Source organism: Oryctolagus cuniculus, chromosome 13 (assembly GCF_051225735.1).
Source record: "Oryctolagus cuniculus isolate XC-2025 breed Fujian yellow rabbit chromosome 13, ASM5122573v1, whole genome shotgun sequence".
NCBI classification, from domain to species: Eukaryota; Metazoa; Chordata; class Mammalia; order Lagomorpha; family Leporidae; genus Oryctolagus; species Oryctolagus cuniculus.
Window position 1 is genome coordinate 76543065 of NC_142879.1, and position 21626 is coordinate 76564690.

The 21626-nt window shown below is 46.7% G+C and overlaps 1 protein-coding gene across 18 annotated transcripts in view; it reads left to right on the plus strand.

Moving 5' to 3' along the window:
* Positions 1-21626, plus strand: part of SFMBT2 (Scm like with four mbt domains 2) — a 259224-nt gene that overhangs the window by 196051 nt on the left and 41547 nt on the right. For 12 of the 18 annotated variants that reach the window (XM_051821569.3, XM_008268056.5, XM_008268059.5 and 9 more), the window contains 4 exons: positions 4724-4837; positions 8160-8202; positions 10079-10170; positions 12745-12884. In XM_051821569.3, the coding sequence (XP_051677529.3) occupies positions 4724-4837; positions 8160-8202; positions 10079-10170; positions 12745-12884 (389 nt within the window). The remainder of the gene's footprint in view (positions 1-4723; positions 4838-8159; positions 8203-10078; positions 10171-12744; positions 12885-21626) is intronic. The other 6 variants (XM_008268066.5, XM_089312350.1, XM_089312353.1 and 3 more) reach the window with 1 other exon arrangement.

Here is a 21626-nt window from a genome sequence, read left to right on the forward strand (position 1 = left end):
CAGAGAGAAGGAGAGAGAGAGAGAGAGAGAGAGAGAGAGAGGTCTTCCATCCGCTGATTCACTCCTCAGCTGGCTGCAAGGGCCGGAGCTGCTCCGATCTGAAGCCAGGAACCAGGAGCTTCTTCTGGGTCTCCCATGTGGGTACAGGGACCCAAGGACTTGGGCCATCTTCCACTGCTTTCCCAGGCCATAGCAGAGAGTTGGTTCAGAAGTGGAGCAGCTGGGACTTGAACCAGTGCCATGTGGGATTCCTGCACTGCAGGCGGCGGCGGCTTTACCCTCTGTGCCACATCGCCAGCCCCTCACCCATTCCTGTTCTCTGTCTTCTGTGATTCACTGAGAGTGAATCCATCATGAATGAATCCCTCATGTCTGTAGGAGTTTGATAGGATTGTGGTCCAAGCAAGACACTTCAGCATCCGGCCAAGTAATCTCCTTTTTCCATCCTGATGTTCTGGATAGAGCAGGTCATCAGGTGTTGCAGGTAGGTACCCTGTACCATCCGTGGGCAGCAGCTGTGAACTGGTCTCTGCAACCTGAAAGTCCAGTAGAACTTTGTGATCTGCTGCTTTCAGGACAGGAAGCAGGCCTCAGGAGGTGGCAAATTGCAGAAATATTGTTAATATTTCAGTGTGATTCTCATGGATTTCTAAGCATGTAAATTTACTGTATGAGTTTAGAAAGTCTCTTGTCTTTTGGTAGCAATGAAGTGATTCACTGTGGTTGTTTTGGTTTGTTTTTTTTTTTTGTTTGTTTTATTTTGTTTTTGACAGGCAGAGTGGACAGTGAGAGAGAGAGACAGAAAGGTCTTCCTTTGCCGTTGGTTCACCCTCGAATGGCCACCTTGGCTGGCACGCTGCGGCCGGTGCACCGCGCTGATCCGAAGCCAGGAGCCAGGTGCTTATCCTGGTCTCCCATGGGGTGCAGGGCCCAAGTACTTGGGCCATCCTCCACTGCACTCCCAGGCCACAGCAGAGAGCTGGCCTGGAAGAGAGGCAACCGGGACAGAATCCAGTGCCCTGACCGGGACTAGAACCCGGTGTGCCGGCGCCACAAGGTGTAGGATTAGCCTATTGAGCCACGGCGCCAGCCCACTGTGGTTGAGTTTTAATTTGTCTTACGGGAACTTGCCCTTCATTAATCTGAGCCCTTGGCAATACCTCATTATATAGGAGATTCTTCTTTCTTCTCTGGATATCTTTGCTTGTCTTGTTATTGTTGTGGGGCTTGTGAAGGTGGTGGTTGCAAAAATAGACAAAAATTCAGAAAAGTATCTTTAACTAGATTCTCCATTCCACTTCTGCAGCACCCCCAGCCATAGCCACCTAATTTTTTTTTGTTTTAATTTTATTTATTTATTTGAGAGGTAGAGTTACAGAGAGAAAGAGGGAAAGGCACAGAGAGAGGTCTTCCATCTACTGGTTCGCTCCCCAGGTGGCAGCAATGGCTGGAGCTGAGCTGATTGGAAGCCAGGAGCCTCCTCCGGATCTCCCACACAGGTGCAGGGGCCCAAACATTTGGGCCATTTTCCACTACTTTCCCAGGCCATAGCAGGGAGCTGGATCGGAAGAGGAGCAGCTGGGAATTGAACTGGCACTCATATGGGATTCCAGTGCCATAGGCAGAGGCTTAGCCCGCTACACCACAGTACCAGCCCCATCTACCTGATTCTTTTTCCTAATGGATACCCTCTTTGTTAGTATTTTTCATCCCCTTCCAGATATTTTATGCACATGTGAATATATGTTATTTCCCCCTCTTAAACAGGTGGTAGGTAGTGTTCTGTATTTGCACAATTTCTGCCTGTCTTTTCTTTTTATTAGCTTCCCAATATAGTTTGGAGATCTTCACATGTAACTGTATAAGAAAATCTCACTTTTTCATAAATGCACAATATTCCTTCATTTGAAGGTTCCCTAATTTCCTTAAGTACTTTCCCATAAATGGAGATTTAGGTTTCTTGATGGTTTTTGAGGTGGTTTCCAGACGAGAAGAAACAAGGAGAATACATACTGGCTGAAGGCAGCCTACACAGAGTCAGAGATTGAGCATGGTTTTATGATGTTCAAAAGGAATTTATCGGGGCCGTTATTGTAGCATAGTGGGTAAAGCTGCCACCTGCAGCACCGGCATCCCATGTGGGCGCTAGTTGAGTCCCGGCTGCTCCACTTTGGATCCAGCTCCCTGCTATGGTCTGGGAAAGCAGTAGAAGATGGCCCAAGTCCTTGGGCCTCTATACCCGTGTGGGAGACCTGAGGGAAACTCCTGGCTTCTGATTGGCGCAGCTCCGGCCATGTGGCCAATTAGGGAGTGGATGGAAGACCTCTATCTCTCTGCCTCTCCTTCTCTCTGTGTGTAACTCTGACTTTCAAATAAATAAATAAATCTTTAAAAAAAAGGAATTTGTTTATAAAGAACAATGCAATGAATTTTAGTGGCACATCCAATTTTGCCTGTGTACTTTTGGAAATTGTTTAATTATTAAGGAGATAAAACCTTTATCTTAAAAGATTCTGTGCATCTGATCAGATGCATTCGTATTGATAAGGTAGAGAACTGGTACCCATCATTCAAAATGGGGTTTGAAATGCTTTGAGGTCAAGAAAACTTCCTTGGGAGATAAATAACCCACTTTTCCACTGGTTTTATTTAATAGATATCTTAATGGAATGGATTTCTGGTGGGAGGAAGGCAGCACTATAACTCTGATGAAAAGGTGGCTGACACATCTTTGCTCATAAATATTTGTGTAATTGAACAGGAAGCTTGATCAAAGAATTGTAAAGTATGATAAAGACAGCTGTGGCAATATATTAATGTATACATTGTACAGAAGTGTATATATTAAAGCAGTCATGTACACAATGTTTAAACTCAAAGAAGATTGGAAGATGAAAGTCATAATTTAGGAAGGAATAAGCTGTAAGGTTCATTTTATGCTTCCTTTTGAAGTACTGCTTCTAATGACCTTGAACATTTTATTTGATTCTAAACATAAATCTGGAAACGCAAAGGTCTTTAGGAAATCAGTTTAATCTGGTAGCAGAATCATTGAGAAGGCAGGAGATGCTGTTTTTTGATTTTGAAGAGGAGAAAATGACCTGGTGTGAAAGGAAATAGCCTGGAGACCTCTTTGCTGGAAGCCCTGGTGTGCCAACTGCCCTTTAGGAAAGGGAGACCCACTGGGAGGGATTGTTTGCCTTTCGTCTGTTTTTGGAATATTCTTTGTTGCTTATTTAGTAATTTCTTTGGCAGTTAGGTTAAAGATTGATGGAGTCATATTATACTAGACAGAAACAATTTCTCTTCATTTGACTTTGTGCGAAAATAAACCCTGTAAACCGCCTTGCATTCCTTTCATTAATATGCCACTCAAAGTATGGGAAGTTAGGATTGGCAATGTTGAGCGTGGATTTCTTGCAGGAGAAATCAGAAGTTCAGAGTGACACATGGTGATGATAACATGCGTGTATAAACATCTGTCAGTGTGCAGAGCAGTGTCTGTACACCAATATATTGGTTTAACACTCAATTAGGAGCTGACACTCACCAACTAACTTTCTCATCATATCTGCTTTGTGTTAAGCAGTGGGACATAGGGAGCCCATGAAGCTAACATTGGAGGTGGGACCATTTTCTGTTTAGCTGATGGCACTTAGCACGCAGGTTAGGAAAGGAGATAGGATTCAAAATGCATCAGACGTTATGTGATGATCTGAATGTGTGATAGGGTTTGCTGTGTTATTTTTATCTTGGTTCACTGTGAAGAAAACAAAGCAAAGCAACAGCTATTGGCTGGAGTCACCGTCTATTATTAGAGATCTTATATTTTGATTATTGGTCCAAGAATGTCTTCTCTCAAAGTATTTTGTCTTAAGAATTAATGATTTCATGTAGCACTTTGTTGGAGCCAGTTTGCTGAGTTCCACATTTATTCTCTAAGGAGGCAAAGCTCCTTGAAACTTTTGCAACCACTATTATCCAGATTTCTTGTTTCTGAATTTCTCAGCTGCAATGCTGGTTTATCAGAAGTATTAGTTATTGTGATTACAAAACAGGGTGTGATAGGCAGGTTCCACTGAAAAGATTTTCCCACATAAAGAGCTTTTGTGTGACATAACCAAAGTCTGCACACCATAAAGTGAGTTCAATGGAAGTGACTCCAGTCAAGCTGATGAGTGAGTAAGGAATTGTCTTGTCTCTTGTCTGCGCGGCTTGTAATTGCCATCGCCTTTTACTGGATGCATTTAGCTGTGATGTTTGCCTTTCTTTAGTTGAAGGTTGATCTTTGGTGTTGGCTGAAGTTTGTCATGGCGGCTTACTACAACTGTTCCTGTGGCTCGCACCCCACGCTCTGTCCCATTTCATCAATTTCAAGGCTGTTCTTAGGATAGGGACTGCCTTCCCTTTCCAACCTGTCTGCCCAGATGCCAACATTTGCCAAGGTTTTCCTCACTCCCTCCCCTTTAGAGGAAAGTATCTGTTTTTTTCCACCTCCTACTTTTGTTGAATCCTCCTGCGTTCTCACTCTCTCATATAAAACCTTGAGTATTTGGGTCTGTCGTGAGACTACAAACCCCTATAATGTCATACCTTCCATGTTGCTGTTATCTCTTTTTTTTATCTTTCAGAGGAATGTTTTTTTCAATCTGAGGAATGTTCTGCTATTTGTTTTACTTCTCTTTCTTATTTGTACCCATGACCTTGTCTCTTCCCAATGCAGGCCCGCAGACTCCTGTCTCAGAAGTCATTGTGGATGTGGAATCCATGGACATCTTCCCCGTGGGCTGGTGTGAAGCAAATGCTTACCCGCTGACCACACCACACAAGACAGTCTGTAAGTGTTGCCTGTGTGTGATCTTGGTGAACAGATAAGAAAGGCACAACCCAAAAATGAAAATCAAAAAGGTTTGGATTTCGGCCGGCTCCGCGGCTCACTAGGCTAATCCTCCGCCTAGCGGCGCCGGCACACCGGGTTCTAGTCCTGGTCGGGGCGCCGGATTCTGTCCCAGTTGCCCCCCTTCCAGGCCAGCTCTCTGCTGTGGCCAGGGAGTGCAGTGGAGGATGGCCCAGGTGCTTGGGCCCTGCACCCCATGGGAGACCAGGAAAAGCACCTGGCTCCTGGCTCCTGCCATCGGATCAGCGCTGTGCGCCGGCCGCAGCGCGCTGGCCGCGGCGGCCATTGGAGGGTGAACCAACGGCAAAGGAAAACCTTTCTCTCTGTCTGTCTCTCTCACTGTCCACTCTGCCTGTCAAAAAAAAAATAAATTAAAAAAAAAAAAAAGGTTTGGATTTCTCCATGGAACACCGGTACTCTTGTTGTCTGGGTATCCTTTAAGCATGTGCTTGAGCTCAACAGTCAGAGTGAAGTCACAGCCAGCAGGAAACTGAAGGTTACGGGAAGGAGGCAGACAAGCACATGGAATCTCCGCTTTGGTGTTTTTATTTTTTTTAATACAGTCCATTATTTTGATTGGGAAAAAATTTAATTTAAGAGGCTGTATTTTCTTGTTACAATTTAGCTCTTTCTAAAGAGCTAAATTTTCTTGTGAGATTCTCCCTAAAGTTAAAGGGCTCATAATTGGTCCCAGCAGTTTATTTAACATCCTGACAAGCACTTAACCTCCTCTTAGCACTGACTAATTTCAGCTGCAGTTTAAACAATGTATTACTTCACATCCTTTTGATACAAGAAATACCACATAAAACCAATACTAACAGTTAAACAATCCAGTGCACACATATACACTGAAATAATATAACATATTTTAATATATTATAGATGATTATCATGAAATGGTACACTGTAAAGATTCAAACTTAACACACCTTTGCATTTATTATTTTGTTCTAATGTCTATCAACAAATATTATTTAAAATTGTGGGTACTTGGGGCCAGCATTGTGGTATAGTGGGTTAAAGCACAATGGGTTAAGGATTCACTGCTGCATCCCATGTGAGTGCTGGTTCAAATCCCGGCTGCTCCACTTCTGATCCAGCTCCCTGCTGATGCTCCTGGGAAAGCTGAGGAAGTTGGTGCAAGTGCTTGTGCCCCTGCCATCCATGTGGGAGACCCGGATGGAGTTCCAGGCTCCTGGCTTTTGCCTGGCCTAGCCCGAGCCATTGTTGCTGTTTGGGGAATGAACCAGCAGATGGAAGAGCTCTCTCTTTTCTCTTTCACTCTCTCTCTAACTGGTTTTCAAATAAATGAATAAATCTTAAAAATAATTGTGAGTACTTCCACCCTTTGTGACAGACTGTATTTCTAATACTCCCTTTCTGGAATTTATCTGCCAGCTTTCCTCCTTTCTAACAACCTGTCCCATGGCACACTTCTGTGGATTCTCAGAATGTGGCTATAAACCAAGTTCCATCTCGTGCTTGGCCTCATCGTTCCCAAAGTCAACAGATTTGAAGGGTTGCCTGCTCAGTATTCACTGAGTACAGGAGTAGGACATGACGTGCGTGAAATAGAGTGGGCAGTTCAAGTTCTGGAGAGGTGGATTATAGAGAGGGATTCTTCTCTCCCTGATAACATCCTACTCAGTGCACCCAACCCAGTTAGAGTAATAGCTTTTCATTTTAAGCTGTTCCTAGAGCTTGGAGCATAGAATAGTCATTTTGGTATCAGAGACACCCTCTTCATCCTAGTGTTGCTTTTTCTTATCTCGCCCAGCCAGCCTGGCCAACAGTCAGATCCTCCCTGGGATCTGTCATGGGGTTGAGGCTCAACCCTCTGTGTCGTTCAGATAGGACCTAGAGGCCTAGAGGCCTGTATCCTCTTCCTTCTTCCTTCACATGGATACGGGAGGTTGCAGGTGCCTTGGGCTTTTCTGATGCAAAGTCACATGTGAGTTAAGGTAAATATAGTAACATTTCCTGTTTGCTCTATTACTTATTTTTTTATTTAAAAATTATTTATCGATTTATTTGAAAGAGAAGACAGACAGATAGACAGAGCTCTCCCATTGGCTGGTTCGTTCTCCAAACGCCCACAACAGCTGCAGCTGGACCAAGCTGAAGCCAGGAGCCCAGAACTCAATCTGAGTCTCCCACATGGGTGTCGGGGACCCAAGTACTTGAACCGTCATCTGCTGCCCCCTCAGCGTGTGCACCAGCAGGAAGCTGGACTCCGGAGCGGCGCTGAGACTCAGTCTCAGGTGCTCTGAAACTGGCTGCAGGTGTCCCAAGCGATGTCTTAATCACTGTGCCAGACACCCCCACCATGCAGTTTCCTCTTGGTCTTGCATTTTGCTCCCAGGTCTGTTGGCTCCCAACCAGACCTGCAATCAGACCTCCTCACCCTTATTAATAAAGGCTGAGTTGGACAACCTACTCTGTACTCATTTTTCAGCTTGGGAATCACAAAACTTAAACTTTTTGTTATAGTGCCAATGAGAATTAAATACCAAATAAAGTCCAAGGTGCTTGAAATTTTGTTAATTCTCTTATCTGTTCTTGTAAATACTTCCTACATGTACATCTTGCTTAAAAGAGGCTAACTCTAATAAGCCTGCCAGACGGCTAACATTTTGGAAGTTTGTGCTTCTGTTGGAAGATGCAAAATTATCTGAGCCAACATTAATAGGTGCCAAAAGCTCTGCTGTATTTTTCTTACGGTGATCCTAATTGTTCTAATTCAGAAAATCAGTGCTTGGTGGATTATAGGCGGCCACAGTTGCTAGTCACCAATTCTCCTTTCAGCATGAAAATGTTTTAGTTCGAATGCATGCCTGTGGTCCTAATTTGGAGTGTGCTGTTAAGGTAAAATTTTCACCTTATCACAGTTTCTATGGGGAAAAAAAACGTTCTGGAGAATTGTGCTCGCAACCGTTTGTCTTAATATGTGCATTTATTCCAGGCACAGGATGCACACTCTTTTTCTTTCTTGTTAAAAGCACATTTTAAAATAAAGTAGCCAGTGTAGGGATAAGATTAAATGTACCAAGTTCTATTCAGATCTCATGTCTGATGACTCAACTTTTTTCTATACTATAAGAAATTCATATAAAGTTGTGGCTTCATTGAAATAGCGTCATTGTTTTAAATTGTTCCTTTAAAAAGACATTTTTATTCTAAGCCAGCTTTTAAAAATGTTATCTGCCTCACTGCCAAAGCTGATTTTCTTTTTCTTTTTTCCTTTTTGCCCATCACACAGCACAAAAGAAGAGAAAGATTGCAGTTGTGCAACCAGAAAAACAGTACGTTGTTGTTTTGTTTTTTTCTTTTCTCTCAGAGTTACATAGTAAACTGTAGAATGTCTTTATGGGGGTCAGAAGCATGACTTTTTATTAGGGAGTTAGCTTGCAATTAGCTCAGTAATAAAGGTGATAGCAATGTGTAGCTGTTGTTACTTCTTGTGCACCTGTTGTATGCAAGATACAAAGGCTGTTGCCAAAAGGACCCTACAGCTTAGATTGTCATTTCTCAAAGAGCCCAGTCTCATACACAGAGAGCAGTGGCTGTCATCTCAATGCCCCCAGCCACCCCGTGTGGCAAGTGCAGTGCGCGTGTACAGCCCCTGCCCCCACCCTTGAAAGGTGAACTGCGTCTGGCCTGCCTCCCTGGCCACGGTCAGGCCTGTGTGGGGGATGGCTTCAGTCTTACTGCAGCTCTGCCACTTTCCACCTGGATGAGTTTGAACAAGTTGCTTCAGTCCCCTGCATCTCAGTGTCCTCATTTGTAAGACACCTGTTCCTAATGGTTCTTATAAGGATTAAATCAGATCACATTAAAAAAAAAAAAAAAGAACTTGTGGGACTTAGATTGTTGGGCAAATATAGGTCCCCACCCTGCATTTCACTTTTAAGGAGAAAAGAGATGTTAGGGCAGAGTGTGTACACAAAGGCAGTGTGTTTTTGAAAAGCTGTCACTGCTGGTGGCATCTCTATACATTGAAAGACACTTAAAATAGACTAAAGGGTACGTTCCATGCCACGTGGTTCTGTTTTCTTAAGTTCATAAAGTTATATGAATGGAAAGGGAACTGAAAACAGTGTTTTTCAAGTTTGGGATTTAAAATGGAATAGAGCAGTGCTTTGGTTATTTGAATGAGCATGAGAGTTTTGCGGCTACTTTGTGTGCATTCATTTCTAAATGCAGTGTATCAGGTTAATAAACAGACTCCACTGCACTGGCACAGCATTGAAGTAGAACATTTACTGCCGTCCCATGACTGAGTCCAAATTCGCACTCCTGACTTTACGTCTGCAGTCCGTGGGCTAAGGGTGCTCACCCTTTACACTGATCAGCCACCCAGAGAGCTCCAAGAGACACGGATTGCTTTCCCTGACCCCAGATTTCTGATTCAGGCTGCCTGTGGTGGGACCTGAGGCTCTGTATTGGTGACCCTGATGCTTCAAGTTTGAGAGGCTGTAGTTGGAGAACTACTGCCATAGATGACCCCGCTAAGATCTCTCGCACGAACTTCGTTTGAGTTTATGTAGCCAAATTTTGGATTCTGTACTTTCTGGGCAGCCACAGTATTACCTGTGGATATACCCGATATACCTCTCTTTGCCTAAGGCCCCATGTTAAAAATATTTTTTCAGCAATTTTTTAAAATTTAACTGTAACAGATTTCTGTCTTGGAATAAGCCTACTTCACATATTCGGAATCACAAGTTCAATCGTTTTCTTTTAAGATCGTTTTTTGTGTGGCCATGATCCACATAAGCACGGGGATCAGAAATCAAAGGTAGTGGAAAATGGTTTTCAATTAGGCACTGAAGTGGAAAAGTGCGACTTGAAGTGTAAGGTAATGTTTTCTTCATGCCTAAGATATAATGGAAGACATTATTCCAATTCTGTAACAAGAGACCAGTCGGGCAGCGACCACACTCATGGAACAGTGATGGCCACTCAGCGACAGATGTTCGTAGGGTTTTCAGGGTCATCAGAAGCGACTGAAAATAACTCTCCTGAAGTAATCTTCTTTTATGTGGTCTTATTGCTGGTGCTTCTATCCACACCTGCTGTCTTGAGATGCTCTTATCTTGGATTTATGAAATGGTCCCTCACGTGATTAACAGACTTTGGAATGTGATATTTTCTCCTGTAGTTGGTGACCCTTTGTAGTTTTGTTTTCTCTACTGACAGATTACCATCCACAGTGCCTGTAGAGAAAATACCTCATGACCTGTGCTTATTCCCTCACCTGGACACGACAGGTAAATGATACCACTGAGGACTGTCTTCTTCTAACTTGCACCTGTGACTGTGGACATGTATATATTTTTAGTTCAGTAGGAGATTATCTCAACTTTGAGCGTATTTATTTATTTATTTATTTATGGGATAGAGTTACAGAGAGAGGGAGAGACAGAGAGAAACGTCTCCCATCTGCTGGTTCACTGCCCAAATGGCCACAACAGGAGGAGCTGAGCCTATCAGAAGCCAGGAGCCAGGAGCTTCTGCCAGGTTTCCCACATGGGTGCAGGGCCCAAGGACTTGGGCCATCTTCCACTGCTTTCCCAGGCCATAGCCGAGAGCTGCATCAGAAGTGGAGCAGCCAGGACTTGAACCAGCGCCCATATGGGATGCTGACCTTGCAGGTGGTGGCCTAACATACCACACCTCATCTCAGGGCCAGCTCCTTTGTAATTTCTTCTTCCTTCCTTCCTTCCTTCCTTCCTTCCTCCCTCCCTTCCTTCTCTCCTTCCCTTTTTTTAAAGATTTTATTTATTTATTTGAGAGGTAGGAGGAGCAGCCAGGACTAAAACCGGTGCCCATATAGAATGCTGGTGCCACAGATGAAGGCTTAACCTACTGTGCCACAGCACTGGCCCCTCCATTGTAATATCTAAGCTAAAATTTCCATGCTATTTTATTTTTCCCCCTACTTCTTGATCAGTATCTCTAGATAGTTCTCCTAGTCTGTGGGAAAAAGGGTGCATGGGCTGCTTTGAAATTCCAAGCCAGATTAGGTCTGTGGATCATGAACTACCCTGTGGAAAAGAGTTGAAAATATCATCATTAGGCATTTTTGTGCCAAGTCCACTTGGATTTTTATACTTAGGGTGAATACTTAAGTCCCTGCTGGCTTTTGGATTGCTCCTTAAAACCCTCTGAATTTGAATAGCTGGTTATGAACAATATATGTTATTTCATGTGTAGAGTTTTATGTCTCACAGCAGCCTTGGGAAATACAATTGTCAGTTACGGTTTGATGACCGAATCTGACAATAGACATTTGTACAATAAGTAATACTTGATAAGGAATTTTATTTCCTAAACCAAAATGAAACCTGTGTTGGATTCTAGGATTAAAGGAACTGGGAAACTGCTGTCAGTTGAAATTTTCTTTGTAGTCAAAAGAGAGTTTTGTGAGTAGACTTGAGTAAAATTGTTTTTTACTGAAGGAACAGGCAAGGTAATCCTGCCAAAAAATGTCCACAGAAATGAAGCCATGTCCTTAATTATTTTTGCCTGTTGTATAGAATTGAAACTTGAAGGTGATTTTTAAAGAACTATGTCAGCTATGCTGTCATAGCCTGTAATTGTTAGTTTGCTCCTTTTTCTCTTATATCTACAAGAGTGATATTTTTATCTCCTACCAGTTGGTTCTTTGCTGAAGTCTTTATGAGAACAAGTGTTCTTCGACTATTAACTTACCATCCCAAATGAATAACCATATTTATGCAGAAATAACACACTGTTGGTTAGCTTAGGGAAGAGCTTAGAGAGGAGCAGGGTTAATCTGGGGAGTGAGTCCCTTAGCCACAAGTGAAACCTCATCCTATTTGTAGACATGAAGAAACCGCAGAGGGAAATCCCATCATTTCGTTTTCTTACATTTTGCCCATGGCAGCTGGAGACACAGCAAGGAAAACAACCTGCCCTGTTCTCTGAGTTGAAAGAATACTGAGAGTAATGCAGATTTCAGCCACATGGAGGGAACATTTTACCTTCATCCGATCAGTGAAATAAGGCCATTTAACAGTATCTGGTGTTGGCCTTGGGATAGCGGAGGGGCCTACTCTGTGCTCATAGGGGTCTGTACTCTTACTCATGAAAGCACCATTGGCATATTCCGAAAACGTAGAAACAACTGAGTATCCACCCATGAGAGAAGGAGTGATGAAAATATATTGCTTGTGTGTGTCTATGATAGTGTGTGTTGGGGGGAGGGGAGGGGAGTAAGGTTTATGAACTTGTGTCGGAAATGACAAATAGCAAATTCAGGGGAGTGGTTATTTCTGGAGGGCAGCTGGGAGGCGAGAACCACTGGAGCACACAGGCAACTGAGCTGATACTCAGTGGTTTTATTCTCAAGATGCATCGTCATACCTGAGTCGTCATCTGTCTTGAATACTGCATAATCAGTGTAATAGATGTAAATAAATAGGAATAAATCATAACCGAAAACTTTCTGTATGTATGTAGTGGACAAAGGAAACAGAACTTCTGCAACATTATTGTAGATATACAGTGTCCTGAGATGAGGGCGCAATGGACCTTCCTCCCAAGGAAGAAAGTCCTGTTTTTCTCTGCTGTGTCACAGTTTGGAAGCACAGCAGGGCCTCCTGATTAGAGGCCCAGCAACCCTGGCTCTCACAGTTGCGGTGACCAATCTAAGCCCCGTGTCTTTGGTAACTGCAGAGTCCCCGTCTGTCAAGACATCAGACAGCCCCTTGAGGTAGTTTTGCTGACAAAGTGGATTAAGCATGCATCTTGCGGGGTGGGAGGGCCCTCAGGTCTGGAGTTGTGACCCTAAGCATCCACCATTTGCGCTTTCCCTGCAGGAACCGTGAATGGGAAGTACTGCTGTCCTCAGCTTTTCATCAACCACAGGTGTTTCTCAGGCCCTTACCTGAACAAAGGAAGGATCTCAGAGCTACCTCAGTCCGTGGGCCCAGGCAAATGTGTGCTGGTTCTTAAAGAGGTGAGGCACGTGCACACTCACACTTGCTTATTTTATCGGGATCTTTTCGCTGTATCTCCAGGAGACATTTGCACCAGCTCAGTGCACAGCCGCCATGCAACCCCTTTCTTTGAATCCTGGGACTTCGGGAAGTGAAGGTCCACACGTGGAAAAAATGCTGTTCTTTCCCATGGACGAATCGAATACACCACAATCGAATATGCCAAGGACAAACAGTCTTCCCATTGAGTTGGGGGAGAAATGTTGCCCTAGATTGGGCTAGAAGTGCTTTGGGAAGACAGACAAGTGATAGGGTGTGGAGGGAGGGCTTAGGGTTGAGAACGAGTCAAGATTTCGTGAAGAGGGGAGCAGCCCAGTAGGGCAAGAGGGTCTCGGGCAGTGTCGAGTGCTGTTGAGAATGGGGGGCTACATGGCCAGATTGCGGACGGCACCTTTTTATCTCCCATGTCTCCACAGCACCTGGCCATGGGAAGTAAAGGGCAATGGTCTGGTCAGCTCTGGCCACATTCATGAGGTCTGTGCCTGGGCTGCATCCAGGCCAAGCCTGAGGCCACACACCCCTTGGAGCGGGGTTGCCATTTCTCTCCCTGCCTTTGGGAGGCGCCCTTGAGGGGACAGTGGATCCTGGCCCTGCTGAGTGGGGTCTCTATGCTGCCTTTTTGTAGCTGAGCCCCAGACGGTGCTTGGAGAGAGATCGGAGTCTTGGAACAGCTTCTGAATTTTTCTTGGAAGGCTATCTCTGCCCTTCCTTTCACATGCATCAGTGGGGGCCGTTCTCTTAAGACAGAGGCCGCTGCATAGATCTCCTTTATTGCTGCTGCACTGTGGTGGATGTGTTTTTAATTCTGTGGGCACTACAATCCATGTATCCATGGAACAAGGAGCCAGGGACTGTCTGAACCACTGGGTCAGAAAATAAACAGTCTGGCCTCTGCCTGCTTGGGTTTCCCATTCCTGTTGGGGAGATAAATGAATCCAAACCCAGATGTCCAGTATCCTCAAAGGAGGCTGGAGCAGAGGAGAGGAAGTGACAAATACATGACACGTGGTGTTTGATCTGACTTAGGCGAAGTGAGCAGAGTGGTGACTGCATGGCCCGCGCAGGCCACACCTGGGTGGACATTCAAGGTGTATTTCAAGACGGATGATGGTTATGTTCTTATGGCTGCAGCATAGAAATCTAGACTGGGAATAAGCAATAGTTTAAGAGGGGTGTGCTGTGTTTTGGAAAGAAAAGCAGAAAGGAATCTGGCTTGCCTGATGCTTCAGTGGGACGCAGGGCTGAGCATGAAGGATGGGACCTGATGCAGTCTTTTTTTTTTTGCTTTTGTTTTAAGATTTATTTATCTGAGAGGTAGAGTTACAGGCACAGAGAGAGAGACAGAGAGAGACAGAGAGAATGAGTTCTTCCATGTGCTGGTTACTCCCCAAATGGCCACAATGGCCAGAGCTGGGGCAGTCCAAAGCCAGGAGCCAGAGTTTCCTCCAGGTCTCCCATGTGGGTGTGGGGGCCAAAGCACTTGGGCCATCTTCTACTGCTTTCTCAGGCCATTAGCCGGGAGCTGGTTAGGAAGTGGAACAGCCAATGCTCAAACCAGTGCCCAGACAGGGATACCAGCGCTGCAGGCAGCGGCTTTACCCACTGTGCCAGGTAGTGTCCACTGTGCCCACTAGCCCCAGGACCTGATGCATTTTCAGCCACTTGCACTTGAAGCTCTGGATGATAGGGACACTTGAGAGAGACACCAGGCTTAGATCTTTCCCGCAACACAAGAACTTCCAAGTGGTCTCAGATGTCGTGCTACTCAGAGAAGTCCCATTAGTGATGTCAGAGGGTATGTGTGCCTTTTCCAGGCCATCGGTGATTGTAGTAGTTAAAGATTTTGCTACATTGAGAGGGGGGGAAAAGTCTGTTTTGGAGAGAAAAATGGAGGTTACTGTTTAGAAGAGACCTGTAGGGCAGTGATGTAGTTTATTATCCAGAAGCAATTAGCATGGAGAATGTTTCACTGGGGGTCTTATCCCTTAAGAAGCTTCCAGCCAAGTGGGCAAGACCGACCAGCAGATATGTGCCTTGGCAGGTGCTGTACAGATACCGAGATAGCAAGCAACTGTTCACAGTCTGTGTGGATGCTGATTCAGCCACCTGCTCCAGGTAGAGGGTCAGGTGTACACAAGGCTGGCGCATCAAGCAGCCAGGGAGTGATGGAAAGGAAACAAGAGAGGGTGGTAAGAGCACCTTCAATGTAAGGCCCAGAAAGGGTCCAGAACTACACTGAGAACCTCCTGGGGGCCTGGCCATTGTGCTGGGGTTACCGGGCCCATGCTGACTTTCTCACGTAGTGACAGCTACTTGCATTTCAGGTAGCTCACCTTAACACAGCTTGGCATTCCAACTGGAAATCAGCACGGATATCACACTCTGCTTAAGGGCCACATAGGTTCCTTAGATGACAAATCTGATAGTTAAAAAAAAAGTGAAAAAAGTGATTGGAGGGGAGGGCAACACGCCTTGGAAAAGGGTCCCATGATCCAGGCAAGTGCTTGGGCCGCTGGTTCACTCCAACTGGACGAGTTGGCAGAGACTGTGGAGCTCTGCAGAGAAGCTGGTTCCACGAAGACGTCGAGCCTGTCATGGTAGGAAGACAGGCTCTATGGTGAGAACCGACTTTCTTCAGCCCCCCACGCTCTCGGGCTGGGAATGGGTTTCTGCAGTGGGAATGGCCTCTGCCTGTCCTGGTGCCTGTTGGCATTGGGAGTGATAGGATGAGGACCCAGAAACTGACAAAGCCATGGTGAGCAGCTGCGTTTCTTTGAGGCCGCCTGAAATCCTGTTTCACACGGCAAGTTCCTCCTGTTAAAGTGAGGGCCTCCTTTATCGCCAGCTGCTAAGACACAGGATGACCTTGGCGTTCCTTCGCTTTAGGACCTGGCTCTTTTACTCTACTCAAGGTTTTACTTTTGAGTCACAAGTAGTTATCCCTGGTCAGTTCTCTGGAACTTTCCAGCAGCCAAATTTAAAAGCCAGGCCGGAGCAGTTTTGTGATGACAAAACTCATTTTTTTTTTTTTTTTGGCTAATATTTGAAAAATGCACGCAGCAGGAAGAGAGGAGAAAAAAAAAAAGAAAAGAAAAGAAGCCAGGGCTTCCGTTCTGTGAATGCAAGAAAAATACAAGTTCCACCAAGCCAATATTTATGCTAATGTTCTTCCTTCAGCCAGCAGAACCTCTGTATGGCTTCGAATTTCATTTTACTTAAAGAGAACGAGGTAATTGAAGCAACAGCGGAGGGCGTTGTTTTTTGGGCCACTGGTGGCATTAGAGATTTAACAACTTGGATGTGTTTAGAGAATGTAACATGAGCGTTGTTTTCCCCTGTCTGGTCTGATGGGCGTAGATAATGTCTGGGGGGTGTGGACGCAGAGCCGCCCTCTGGAAAGGTTACACGCCGGCTCAGACGTGGGGTCCTGAGCTCAGAGAGGCCCATGTGCTGGAGGGGAGGAAGTCTGGCCACAGTGGTCATTAATCTGTGTCACTGCTCACTTGCTGGGTTTGAGATTAAAGGTGGCTTGGAGGAACTGGCCTCAACTCCAGAGGGGGCGCTCATCGAGGGGAGGGAGACAACCTGGAGGAAGCCAGGACGAGAGTCAGCAGGTGCTTCACTCAGGACCCCCTAAGTGAACTCAGAATGGGGCTGCTCAAACTGATGGCCCCTCGTACGCTTTGGCATTGATGAGCTGTCTGGGCTTGCTCCTGTGGCGGGTGGAACCTGTTAGTACAGACAGTGGCCACCGTGTAGTGTTCATCATAAATCAAGCCCAGAGCCTCTTCAGGATCCCTGTCCATCAAGGTCATCCTTTTCGCTGTTCCTGCTTCCTCCTCCAGTGTGTCAGGGTCCCCGGGATGATAAACAACAGCTCTGTGTAGTATCATGAGATTGTTTGCATCATGCAGCAAAGAGTTATCATTGTGTTCTAGTAAATCGCAGAAAGGTGTGCAGGCAGTTTTTCCCTTAATACATTATGTAGCATTTCCTGAATCACCAGGCCTGTGGTGCTGCGTATGCTGCGTGTCAGGCTGCTGTGTAGGATGCTCCTGTCTGTGCCAGCTGGTGAGTGAGCCAGCAAAAGGCACTTACTCAGATCGGGGTGACCTGTGCTTCTAGATAGATGAGCATAAGAGAAGACTGGCCCTGCACCGGTGCCAACAATGACTCTGGAAACACCCGCCGGGGAGGCATGATAGAGACTCTGCTTTATTTTTTTATTATTATTTTTTTTGACAGGCAGAGTGGACAGTGAGAGAGAGACAGAGAGAAAGGTCTTCCTTTTGCCGTTGGTTCACCCTCCAATGGCCGCTGCGGCCGGTGCGCTGCGGACAGTGCACCACGCTGATCCGATGGCAGGAGCCAGGTGCTTCTCCTGGTCTCCCATGGGGTGCAGGGCCCAAGCACTTGGGCCATCCTCCACTGCACTCCCTGGCCACAGCAGAGAGCTGGCCTGGAAGAGGGGCAACCAGGACAGAATCCGGCGCCCTGACCGGGACTAGAACCTGGTGTGCCGGCGCCGCTAGGTGGAGGATTAGCCTATTGAGCCGCGGCGCCGGCCGAGACTCTGTCTTTAAAGAGATGCCTCCCAGGAGAAAATGCTAGGGTGGCTTCCAGAGATTTGGGGGAGCATCAGTGCTGTTTCTCAGAAATCACTTGGTTTAAAATATGTGCCGGTGCATAACCTGTTGTTTTCAGGTAGAAAGAGAGAGAAATCATTTCTAATGGGAGGTCTTCAGGGGTCCCTTTCCCGCCGTGTTCACCCCACGCTCAGGTCTGTTAGCGGTGGCCGCTGTGTGGTTGCCTTACCTCCACAGCAGACGTGACCTGTGCTTTTTGGCCTTTTTGGCGTAGGGTCAGGAGTTTCAGAGAGGAACCTTTATGGAGGGGGAATCGACAAGTTGTATACTTTTCTCTTGAAAGGTAAATATAGAACATGTGATTTTCCATTGCCTCTTTTTTTTTTTCTCTTGTTTTCCTCTTCTGGGTTTCAAAGAAGGCTTAGGACAAAGCCACGTGAAGGCAAGGCACGCAGGGCACTTACTGAAGTGCCAGGCTTCCGTGGGGCTCCAGCCGTGAGTCTCCACCCTCGTTAGCTGCGGGTTTGTCAGAGAAACTGATGAGAAACATGGACTCTCCTGTAATCATGAGGCTGAGCACGATGGTGTAGACCAGCGAGAGAGGAGAAGTGAGGTGGAACAGAGCTTCTGCCCTCAGAGAGGAGTCTTGTTCCTGATGTGAAAACCGCATGCATGCCCATGCCCTCACTCCACACTACCCCGCTCATCTGTCTACTCACCCATCCACCCTCTAGCCAGCTTCCTGCCCATCCACCTGGATATCACCTGTCTACATCTTCATCAATACCTCCATCCACCTCCCTTCCTTTCTGCCTACATCTCATCTGCCTGTGTCTAACATCTACATCTGCCGTTTATCTATCTTTTGTCTGTCGAGCGCATCTAAAAGTGGCGCGTTGATACTCTCATCAGCGGCCTCATCGTGGAGCACAGAGGTTTAAGTCTGAGCTGTTGTTAAGCCTTTTCAGGTGTTCAGGAGAGAACAGTTGCAGCTGAACATTATTTTCAAAAAATGTAGAAGCGATTCAGAGCTGCAAGCATGGTCTGAGATGTCAGAATTTGGGGGTGCTAATTGGGCTGCCGAGCAGAGACTGGGTGCCCACTCTTTTGGGCTGGGATCTGCTTCTGTGGTCTTTTCTCCTTCGGTGACCGCAGAACAAGCACCAGTAACTGATGTCGGGGAGACCGCAGGAGCCGGTACTGGTCTCTGCGTGTCTCTTTTCATCCATCCACAAAGCTCGCTGGGGTCTTCCAGACACAACAGCCCTCTCTAGAATATTCGAAACATTTAACCTCCAAGAGAAACTGAGCATCTGCCTTGTCCCAGATACCCTTCCAGCTCTGAAAACACAGACATACAGGAAACCTCATTCATTCATTCGTTCGTTTGGGCCCTACGCAGTCAATGTGGCAGGCACTGTGTGGGAGAGCCAGGGGTCTCACGGTGAGCAAGAACTGTGAGGTCCCTGCCTCAGTGAGCCAAGAGCCATACGGCAGAGAGGAGGGAAGGGGTATCCTCTCCGAGACCCCCATAGGCCTGCCCCATTCTCATAAACCCACACCAGTACAGTGCATGAGCAGAGAGCTGTGTCTGGGTCACAGGTCTGGGTTGCAGGTCTAAGCGATGGGGAGTCAGCATGAATCATTGTTACAGGCTGCTGGTAAGTCTGGAACCCATGCCACTTGTTGCTTTGCAAGTACAGGGGTAGGCAAAGTCGTCTTGTTAGAGAGGAGCCCGGGTTCTGTGCCCCTTTTCCAGTCATTTCATTTCCAGTCTCCCTTTTACTGTTGCTTCCTCTGCTTTGTCCAGCTCAGGGCCTGGTCACAGCCCCCTTTCCCTGGCTCTCAGGAAGTGAGGAAGGAAGTCAGCTCACCAGGGGCATCTAGCAGTTGTCTCTGACTTTGGGGGTCCCCCCGTGAAGTACAGCGGAATTAAGCCAGTCAAGGGAGATGCGATTTTGAACTCTGTAGCAGAGGCTTCAAACACTGAGCATAGGATCTTTCTGAAGCAGACCACTGCTGTCCCGAGGGGTCTGGGCCTTGCACCTGCCCTGGGCTAATTCACTGGTGGGTGCGATAAGTGGGAGCAGGAGGTGCCCAAGAAACCTCGGGAGTTCCACAAAGCTGCACCCTCAGTTGCTCAGTCTCAGAGGGTCCTCGCCTGGAATTCAGTGGCCCTTAGGTCAGTGATGTGAGTCCTCCCCAGATGCGGTGACTGCCTCTCCGGCTCACTTCCCAGTTTGGAGCTTTCAGGTAGGGCCCAGAATTTGGAATTTGGCTTCAGTTGCTGAGGGAGGGGGAGGAGGGCTGGCCAAGGTAAGGACTTGCTCCGAGTGAGAGGAGAAAGCCTCTGAGCAGAGGATCGACCTACGCTGCCTCGGGGGCCTGGATCACACTGGCTGTCGTCTTCATGAGCGACTGTGCAGGGTGAGGTAGGGGCAGGGCGGGCAGCATGGACACAGGTACAGGGTAGAATAGGAGCAGAACACAGAACTGCCCCTCCTCTGGCAATGCAGCACTCCCAGTGTCCGTGCTCAGACCAGTTTCAGGGAGATGGGGACGCAGTCCCATTGGATTGGAGGAGAGGGGAGGAGAGAGAGAGAGAGAGAGACTGCAAACTCCTCCAGGTCTCTTCTCACGAGAGCACTAATGCATCACAAGGGCCCCATGCCATGTCTTCTAGCCCAGATCACCTCCCAAAGGCTTCCCCCCAATACCATCACCACGAGGAGTACAGCTTCCACCATGTGGGGTTTTTTTATGGAAGGGGTTAGGAGGGAGGCAGGTAAGGCATAATTTAGTCCCTAGAAGAAGGAAAAACTCAAGGCCCAAAAGAATATTCCAGAAAGAGGTTCAGGATATAGGCTGTTTTGCTGATGGTAAGCCACGAGTTCAAGAGGGCTAAATTACAGAAGGGTTTGGGGAGCGGGGAGGGGTTTGAGACTGGGTCTGGCCAAGAGAGAATACACAGCATGCGGGAACTGGATCCTGAGCAATAGAGATGGCCATAGTGTTGGTGGGCTGCTGGTGACTGAGGTGGGTGAGGATTCAGGACATGATGAGGGTCTTCCATTAGTCGGGGGTAGGGGCCCGGATTATGGACAATTCTGGAAATTATAGCCTCTTTCAGGAGTGGACTCTGAACAGGTCGAAGGGATTAAAAAGCAGGGGGGACGTGGAGGGCCTGACTACCTGAGAAGCAGCACTGGTGGGGGCTCCTTGCTGCTGGCCAAGGATAGTTCTCTCTAGGGGTGGTGGGTTGCCCAAGGAGTCACATACATAAAGAATGTAAACACAGGGCACACAGTGGCTCAGGAGTTAAGACACCTCTTGGGATGCCCACATCCCCTGTTGGAGTGCTTGATTTCAGGTGCCAGCTTTGCTACTGATTCCAGCTTGCAGCTGATGCAGACTCTAGGAGGCAACAGATGCTGGCTTAAGTACTTAGGTCCATGCCACATGGGAGACCTAGACTGAGTTCCTGGCTCCTCTGGGCTTTAGCCCAACCCAGCCCTGGCTGCTGTGGGCATTTGAGGAGTGAACCAGCGGATGGAAGATCTCTCCTTCTCTGTCTCTATCATTCTGTATTTCAAGTAAACAGAAATGGAGGGGCTGGCATTATGGCACAAAGGGTCAAGCAGTGACCTGTGACTCCAGCATCACATAGGAGCCTTGATTCCAGTCCCAGCTGCTTTGCTTCTGATCCAGCTCCCTACTTATGCATGTGAGAAAGCAGCAGAAGATGGCCCAAGTGTTTGGGCCCCTGCCTCCCATGTGAGAGACCTGGGTAGAGTTCCAGGCACCTGGCTTTGGCCTGACCCAGCCCGGGCCACTGTGGCCATTTAGAGAGTGAACCAGTGGATTAAACATCTTTTTCTCTTTGTGCGAATGTGTAACTCTACCTTTCAAATAAGTAAATAAATCTTTAAAGTATACATATGTATTTTGGGAAATAAAGAATGAAAATAAAGGCGGAGATCAGAGTTAGCCGAAGTGACCAAGTTCTAGATTTGGATACCTCAAATTATTATTATTTTTTAAAGATTTATTTTATTTATTTGCAATAGTTACAGAGAGAGGTAGAAAGAGAAAGTCTTCCATCAGCTGGTTTACTCC